The sequence below is a fragment of the Sylvia atricapilla genome, chromosome 4 (assembly GCF_009819655.1).
Source record: "Sylvia atricapilla isolate bSylAtr1 chromosome 4, bSylAtr1.pri, whole genome shotgun sequence".
Lineage (NCBI taxonomy): Eukaryota > Metazoa > Chordata > Aves > Passeriformes > Sylviidae > Sylvia > Sylvia atricapilla.
In genome coordinates this window covers 61007140-61015828 of record NC_089143.1, presented here as the reverse complement: position 1 = coordinate 61015828, position 8689 = coordinate 61007140, and the positions used below count along the sequence as shown (strand labels likewise).

At 40.9% G+C, this 8689-nt stretch overlaps 1 protein-coding gene across 2 annotated transcripts; it reads left to right on the top strand.

Annotated features, from left to right (window-relative positions):
• MMAA (metabolism of cobalamin associated A) lies at positions 1–7620 on the top strand. 2 transcript variants are annotated; one of them, XM_066318076.1, is made up of 6 exons: positions 1–588; positions 1613–1735; positions 2837–3007; positions 3300–3385; positions 3737–3871; positions 5135–7620. In XM_066318076.1, the coding sequence occupies exons 1-6, from the start codon at positions 168–170 to the stop codon at positions 5420–5422; spliced, it is 1224 nt and encodes a 407-aa protein (XP_066174173.1). In that variant the 5' UTR covers positions 1–167; the 3' UTR covers positions 5423–7620. The 2 variants fall into 2 exon arrangements, with proteins under 2 accessions (XP_066174173.1, XP_066174172.1); XM_066318075.1 differs by having other exon boundaries at positions 5–588; positions 3737–3886.
• The last annotated feature ends 1069 nt before the right edge of the window (positions 7621–8689 follow it).

The following is an 8689-nucleotide window of genomic DNA, read 5'->3' as shown; positions in this document are numbered from 1 at the left end:
ACTCAAGGCAGCAGGTACAGATAAAAGCTGACGATCCCAGGTGTACATAAATTTAACTTGAGGCCTCACAAGTGCTTTGAAAAAAGTAAAAATGTTTTTCCTTCTCTTTAGGGTGTCTGCAAAAAGAAATGAACTGACAGCTCTGGTTCTTTTTCATTCATGACAAGATGAAGCTCCCCTCTTTGCTGCTGAGATTTCCCCGTTGTTGTTTCTCCAGAAGAGCTGACTTGGTGCCCTTTGGCTTCCCTTCCCGAGCAGATCTCCGGGCTGTCCAATGTCCCGGGCCAGCTCACCGCTGTCACACCAAATGGATTTGTTCAGCGAGTGGTCTGAGGAGAGGGCTGTGCCAGCAAGCCGCCCCCGAGCAGCAAGCAGAGGGACTTCATGACCGGGAGCAGAGGCTTGTAGACAGACTTTACCATGGGCTGATCCAGGGTCAGAGAGCCTGTTTAGCCGAAGCCATTACACTGATAGAATCTACTCAGAGTAGGAAGAAGAAAGTAGCCCAGGTGCTCCTGCAGAAGGTATTATCCTACCACAGGGAACAAGAAAAGTTAAATCAAGGAAAGCCACTTGCCTTTAGAGTGGGTTAGTCCTTTTATGTCTTGTCTAGTAGTTGCTTACATGTAATTACTGTCCTCACCTTCTATTACCACTGTTGTTTGTGGTCTGTGGTCGTGGATTGTTATTTTTGGGGGGGGTTATAACCAATCTAGATTATTTCTGTTGTCCAGTGGTATTATGGCTTGAGGTGAAAAATGCTTTTGAAAATGCTTTAGGAATTATCATTGCTTCTTGTAAGTATGTTATTCAGGGTGGGGTTTGTAACCATTAGAAGGTGAAACATTAGTTAGTTTGAAGATTGATGCAGATGTTATCTAGACTTAGGGAAAGATCTAGTCAAGCAGACCTGTCTTTTCCCAAAGAAGATTTTTACTTGAACACCTCCTGAATCCCTTTTTTAGTCTACACAAGGAAAAACATGCACCTTCCTGTTGTGTGGCCCTCTATTAAGCAGCCTGCTTTTCAGCTGAAGGCGATTTGAACCTGCTTCTCTTGGGAGCTGTAAAATATTTTTTTCTTTACTAAGAGATGGACTGCTAACGTGTCATGCCCAGCTGTCATCTCTCCTGTCTGTACAACAGTAGTAGGAACAAGAACTGGGGCACGGGAGTGAGAAAAGTTTGGTGCTAATCTTAGTTTGTGAGCTTTGACATGCAAATAAATGGCCTCATTTCTTTGAAAGAACAGCTCTTCAAGGTAAGGGCTTGCTTTGCCTTCTGGAGTGTTTCTTTTACAGTAAATCTGAAAAGTACAGTTCTAATATATAACATTTTGAAAGTTCTGAAGGACGAGTCATACAGTATAAGTAATTTTATTTGGAGGGGAGGAAATAGATGTGGATAAAACCAGTGCTATGTTGGTGTCACTAGGATGAGGGGTGGTGAAGTGCTGCTGTGTTGCCAAACTCCTATTTTGTTTTGGCATAGCTTTTATTTGCTTTTGTTGTGATGCTGTGTTAAAGTATGAATTGTTATCAACTTGATGGTATTCATGAGATATATTATTTGACTAACAAAACGTTTTTGTTCATCCTAATGTGATTACTTAGGGTTGTCTGGTCCTCCTGGTGCTGGAAAATCGACCTTCATAGAATGCTTTGGGAAAATGCTTACAGAAAGAAAACACAAAGTGTCTGTGTTGGCTGTGGACCCTTCCTCTAGTACAAGTGGTGGTGAGTGTGAATTAAAGTTTGAGTCAAGTTTCTAATATCTTCTCAAGGTATTGTCAAGAGATGCAGAAGTATCTCTTTGGGCCAAGTAGAAGAAAATTTGGTGTCAAATATAAAATATAAAATAAATGAAGTTTTCATATTTTTTCCTGTGTGCTACAAAATTGGAAAATAGGTATCAGTGTTGTAGTTCTTTCAGATTTTCTCTTTTTCAGTGTTCAAATGTGTTTGCCTTACAATTTTTTTTTTAAATTTGAATTTTTTTGAAGTTGTGCAGGATTACTGATGACAGGCTGTGATCTGTAACTCTCCAGTAAAAAAAAATGTAGGGAAATTACAAGCTGACCATACCTGATTCGTGACATCTCTGATACAAAAATTACAATCTTGATTTTGATCTTTTTGTAAGGTCATCTGTCAGGCAGCATGATTAATTTTTCCAGCTTCTGTGCTGTTAGAGGTGTGCAACTATTTATAAAGAAATAACTGGAGCGTTGCAATGACGTGGAGCCAAGACAGACTGTGTTCTTGAATGCATGCCTTCAGGATGCATCAGTAGAATAGCAAAATGTGACAGCAAGACTGCACCAGTTGGAAGGGCTGAGCATCCCTCATCTTTTGGAGTGTGCATCCAGTAGATCTCGCTGAATCTGATTTGCAGTTTGTTTGAGTAGAAGGAAGGCAGGGACACGTGTCAGCTCTCTTAAAACAAAACATCCAGCACCAAGGCACGTCAGAATCATAATGCAGAGATTTGTCCCTTTGGACAGGAACAGACAAGAATCAGCTGCGTGCCCTCATGTGTACAGGCTTCAAAAAGCCATTCAGGAGTTGTAGAATTCTTTCTGACCTAGCACAAGTTCCTCTTATTTGGTAACAGTAAGGTCTGGCTGTCGGGTCTTTGCAGCTTCTGAGAAGTAAAAGAACCAGGCAGTAGCTTCTTAGTCCTCAGCTAAGTCTTGAGGATCTATGACTAGGATATTCTTTCTTGACTGACTTTGTACAAGAGATCTGTCTGTCCTCACTCATTTTTTTTGGGGGGTGGAGGGGAGAGAAAAGGAGACATTTGGCTGTGTTGCACTTCTGAAATAATGTAACATTAAGGTTCCCTACTGGGTGATAAAACACGGATGACTGAGTTGTCAAGAGACATGAATGCATACATCAGGCCATCTCCAACCAGTGGGACACTGGGAGGTGTCACAAGGACCACAAATGAAGCCATTCTGCTCTGTGAAGGAGGAGGCTACGATGTTGTTCTTGTGGAAACAGTAGGTATGTGCTTAGGTTTTGCTTTGATTGTCCCTTTGTGATATGAAAATAAGGTGTGCTAGTTTGCATACTTCCGGCCTTGATTTTGCCTGTGTTTTCCTGTATGGTCACTGGTTAAACATGGATGCTCATTCTGTTTTATTTCTAGGTCTGTATGTCTTTGTTCTGTTTCCTGTTGTCTTTGTTTTGTTAGTGGGATTTGTTCATGGGGCTGTGCTGGGATCTGTCATAATTACTGTCATTAATGTGATTGAAAGTTTGTGGTAAATTGTAAATTCTGAATTCAATTTTTTAGGTGTGGGCCAGTCAGAATTTGCTGTGGCTGATATGGTTGATATGTTCATATTACTGCTACCACCTGCAGGTGGAGATGAATTACAGGTATTTTTCAGTTTCTCTTATTGCTTACTACCTGGGACTAGAAAGAGAAGCTTAAATTTAGCATGCAGTATCTGTGCAGAAAGTCCACATCAGTAGTGTTTTGTCCATTATACTGTTATTATTGTTTTCAGTGTAATCTACTTACTGCACAGTTAAGCTCCCTTTTTGATTTTAAAAGCATTAGGATGTAAACCTTTGATACTCTGTGGCTTAACTTTGACATGTTTACTAATTATACCTTTTGGGGGAGAAAACTAGGAAATACCAAAGCATTTTGACCTGCTTTTTGTGCTGAATCAGCGTGTCACAGCCCCTCTGGGTACTCCTGATTCCTGTCCCTGTTGCATGTAGGGCATCAAACGAGGCATCATTGAGATGGCAGATCTGGTTGTTATCAATAAGGCTGATGGTGATTTAGTTGTGGCTGCCAGGAGAATCCAGGCTGAGTACATCAGTGCTATGAAGCTGCTTCGCAAGCGTTCCAAAGTTTGGAGGCCAAAGGTTTGTGGACTTCCCCGTGTTTTGTGGGTCTGGTTTGGTTTTGTTTGGGTTTTGCTGATGGGTTTGGTGGTTTCTTGTGTTTTCCCCTGCCCCAGAAAACGGGCTGACTGAGTTAGGATTGGTATCTTCTCATCTGGCTGTCCTAGTGTCCCTGGGCTCTTGGTAAGAATTGCAGTTGGTTGTTTAGTCTCAGTGTGCTGGAGAGGTGATTGCTGCTGTCTGTGCTTCCCCTCTGATCTCAGGCTGTGCCACATGAAACACTGCAAAGCCAGTCTTTTTCCCCAGGACTCCTGCCCTGAGCTACCATCTCTGCACTAGCAGAGCTGTTACTGACATCAGGAGTGGTGCACACTTTACTTGCTTTTTTGTGAACTGTGCAGATCTAAAGATGTCCCTTAATCTACTTCTCCCTCCATTATAACTCTGAAGACTGTGGTTGTCTTTGTTCTTTCACTAGTTCACGCGATTTCTTTATTGCTGTAATTTTTTTTTTCATTTCTCACATAATGAAAATGGCTAGATAGTTGGAATTCTCATCCTGTGGATCTTCAGTTTTAATGCTGTATTTTATCTACTAAAAGGTCTCGGTGGATTTTTAAGGAGAAGATTCAGTACTAGTTTTTAATATTTGTATATAAAATAAGCACACACTCACTTCCTTTATAAATAAACTATCTGTAAAGGAGGTTTGTTCTACCCTGGTATTGAAATTGACCCATTAAGCTGAGTTTAAATCAGCTGGGCTGCCTGAGGGTTAGCCTTTCTTTTGTAAGTGGAAAAGGAGAGAAGCCTTTTTAAAAAAAAAAATCAGGCTGTTCAATTTGAAAGACTCTATTGGATGTCTGGAATGTTATTGGCAAAATTAATTCCTGGTCTGGAAAGCAAAGGTAAAAAAAACAATAGTCTAAATACCTTGTTTCTGGCATATTTTAAGTGCAGAAGAATAGCTACCAGAATGTGTATTTAGCTCTACATTTAAGTAAAAGAGCAATAATGTACCTTTTAGCTGAAGGACTTAATAAAAATTATAGTATGGTTCTCAGGGTCTACTTCTAGTTAGCAGAATCCCAAAATTTTGGAGGCAGGCTGGGGGGGAAGGCACAGAAATGCTTAGAGCCTCGTGAAGCAAGTCTTGAAGGAAGCTTCCCTCACCCATTTCCTAATTTCCGTGCAACTCACGGGATGCAATGATGGAAGGCTCGAGGGCAGGAGCTGCCCTGGCTCTGACAGCGTCTCTGGCTCCACCAGGTGCTGCGCATCTCCGCCAAAACCGGGGAGGGCGTCTCGGATCTGTGGGACAAGATGACCGAGTTCCGGGAGCTGGCGCTCGCCAGCGGAGAGCTGCTGGCCAGGCGGCGGAAGCAGCAGAAAGTGTGGATGTGGAACCTGATCCAGGAGAACATGCTGGAGCATTTCCGGAGCCACTCGGCAGTCAAGGATAAGATCCCGCTTCTGGAAGAAAAGGTTCTCAGAGGAGTCTTGTCTCCTGGACTGGCAGCAGACCTGCTGCTGAAGGCATTCAAAGATGGTCTCTGAGCACTGTTTTCTACTCTGTTCTTGATAAGTGATTTGTGTAAACGCGGACATTAAATACACTTTCCCTGTGTGTGCATTCAGATGTTTTACTGCAGCAGACATGGATAGAATCAAGTACTGTGCGAAAGAATTCTGTTGGATTCTGTATATGCAGCAATCTAACAAATCTAAACATAGCTAAGAGATTACTACACACCTACACACTGTACTGGAAAAAATAAATTTCCAAATCTTCTATCTGCACATGCCATAGATCTGTTGATAAAAACCAGATGCCCATTTAAAATAGTCGGGTTTGGGAGGGCAGGAGAGTGAGGTTCGGGGTGGTGCAGGGTTTGATTCTGGTTGTGGGGTCATCTCAGAGCAGTTGACACTGCAGCTTTCCATTCTAATATAGCAGCAGCTGTTGCCAGAATTGATTGCATTTTCTTTCCTCGCTCTGAGTGACAGCAAGAGCATTGGAGTGCCTGACAGCACCAGACCATGGCCTTAGTTTTAAATAAATTGTATGCATATAAATAGAGCACAGTGGTGTTTGGTCCCTCTTTGGGAGCTGTAGTTAGTTATTACACACTGTACAGTAGGAGAAGGGAATTTTAACCCTCCTGGTTTCAAAATAGATGTTTTAATAAAAACCAAAATGTAGTTAGATTTTTTTTTACATGCAGACATCAGTTCGAACGAATGTTACCCATGATGTTTTAATAGCAAGTGTCTTTATATTAGAATAATTTATCTCTAAAAATAATGCTTTGTTGTTTTCTGATCTGACTTATGTTTTTTGGATCCGAACAAAATGGCCAGGTGTGTTTGGTATTTTTTCTTTATCTCTTGCAGAAGATAGGACTACTTCCAACCAAAAGCATTTTTCTTTTTTCTTTTCCCTTGAGAAAAATCTGGAGGACTCATTTTCCTGATCTGTGGTCTAGAAAGCAGAGCTCATCTGGTACCCACTAAATGTGAAGGATAAAGTGGAAAACTACTGATTTTTGGAGACCTGACAGTAAGGACAGTTAAAGTTAAGTTTGTGAGCCTGTTGATGCTTAGAGAAATTAATTTTTAAAGAAATATATTGGACATGATGATTTTCAGTTTTGATGTTCTGGACATGTACATAAAAGGTATGGGGACTTAGCTCAATTTCACCTGCTTGGCTTCTGGCAACCGAATTCCAGTATAGCAGTGAATTGGGTTACTGAAATCATCTTTTTACCTTCATGGCGTGTGTTTTTGTTTGGGGTTTTTTTTCCCTCAAAATATTTTTTTCTCTTCTTTCCCCTTGTCCCAGTAGTTGCATCGTGTCCCCAACTTTTGCCTGCTAAGCACTGTTGCAGTGAAACATTAAGGAAGGGCATTTTGTTTTGGGGACCATACAGCTGAGGTATTTCTTGGGTAAGAAATAGTTTCCACCACCTAAATTGTCAGAACTTCTAAACTCTTTCTGAGCTCTGGTCACTTATTCCTGTTTCTCAATTCCTGCTTTGGGATTGCTGCAATCAGTTACAAAGAAGCAGCTGAAGGAATGTATGGAGTGGCAGAAGCACAGTGACTTTGTTATGACCATGCTGAATTGTGAGAGAAATGCAGTGCTTCCAGTTTCTTTTTTATTTAAACAATCTCCATTGAATATGACAGAGAGAGCCCCAAACCAAAAGCAGCATCTTGTGTCCTTTGAGTCCTTTCAGCTTGAAATACTGACTGTATTTCATGGTACCTTGTAGAAGAAATGACAGGTGGGAAATGAATTGATGGGAGCAGCAGCATTTTAACCGGTGAGTTCCCAACTTTTTGATAGTCCCTTTGTTCCAGGTGGCAGTTTTTGAGGTGACCTCATTTATGTTTTATCTGTTAGATCAAACCCTTATTATGGTCATTACTTCTTCTGTCAGAGACTGCTGTTTTCCTTGTCTGTTACACATGAGCTGCCAAGCCAGTAAAACAGAACCTGCAGCTTTGTTTAAATGGCACCTCCTCAAGCAGAATATGTTTTGCAGCTTCTTCAGTATTTGCTTTCTGGGTTCAGATCTGCTGATCCACTCAAGCCATGGGCTATCACTATATTCTCATTTTGTTGCTTCTTTTATAGTATTGTTAATTTACAAATGAACTCTTAGCAGAAGTGCAATGGCTTAAGCAGGTTCTTTGAACTGCATTTTCCTCTCAAAGTAGAGCATTAAATGAAAATCTGATTTGCCTTCTTTAAGTGTTCAATTATGCCTCATGCTTCAGTAGATGGAGAAATATCCTTATACTGAAAGGAGTCTTTGGAAATGAAACAGTAAATGAGGGTCCCTGTTTTGTTTTTCACTGGTTCCCCTACCAAACTGAAAAGCTGTCCTGTGCTAACTGAACTGAGCCTTCCATGTAGTAATGAAATAGTTCATTTTACAACCTGTAAAGTTTTGCTGTGATGTGTTTTGGAGTCAACTGCTGCTCAGTTAACTGTGCAGTTTTGTTCATGTTCTCATGGGCTGCATTGTCTTCAGGAGGATATGCAGAGCTTCAGCAGGTAGGCTACAACTCTGTAAACAATTCACTGTGTCCCAAGACAGGGAAGAACGTTTCCAGCTCATCAGTTTTAGCTCTGTAGGATTAGCTTGGCTAAAATACATTAAAATATTGTTATTCAAGTAAACAGGTTTCTGAAAAAAAGATAGTAAACAAATCTGTTGAGTAGGATGTTGACATATTCATAGTTTCTGGAGTTGTCAAGCTGCTCTCATGTTAACACTTAAACCCACAGCTATTGCAGAATACTATGGGAAAATAATATAACTTCATGAGAAGCCAACAGCAAGATGAAGTTTGTAGCTGGAGGTATGACAGACTGTTAGACAAATGAGTATGAGAGGTAAGGAATAAACAGATACACAAAGTCGTTTCCTACAAAGTCTTGCAGTTGTCTGTAAGTGTGAAACTTTCCCCCAGGTCCCTGTGTAATAGCTGTTGTTGGTGTTTCACAGCTGGAAAAAAACAAGTGTGGTGAGATCAAGTGATTTACCCAGGACTCTGAGACAGGTCAGAGAGTGTAAAGGTTACAGTTCAATAGTCTTTACTCTGAGCCCCACGTATATTTACAGCCATGTTACTTAAGGTTGAAAAAATGCTCTTAGCAAGTTCATGCTCTTAGTGTGACTTATTCCTTTCATATCTAATCTCTCTGTTTTCAGTGACAGGACCCAGTGACCCCTTCTTGACTGCTGTTCTGTTGTAATGTCCTGCTTTAAGTAATAAAAAACTTTCCTTTGCTATCTAATCTGCCCTTGC

Bases quoted from the DNA above. Each gene is read 5' to 3' on its own strand.
- MMAA (XM_066318075.1), top strand. From the start codon at position 168: ATGAAGCTCCCCTCTTTGCTGCTGAGATTTCCCCGTTGTTGTTTCTCC. The intron at 3,386-3,736 runs GTATTTTTCAGT...TGTTGCATGTAG, and splicing joins CAGGTGGAGATGAATTACAG to GGCATCAAACGAGGCATCAT. The intron at 3,887-5,134 runs GTTTGTGGACTT...TGGCTCCACCAG, and splicing joins CCAAAGTTTGGAGGCCAAAG to GTGCTGCGCATCTCCGCCAA.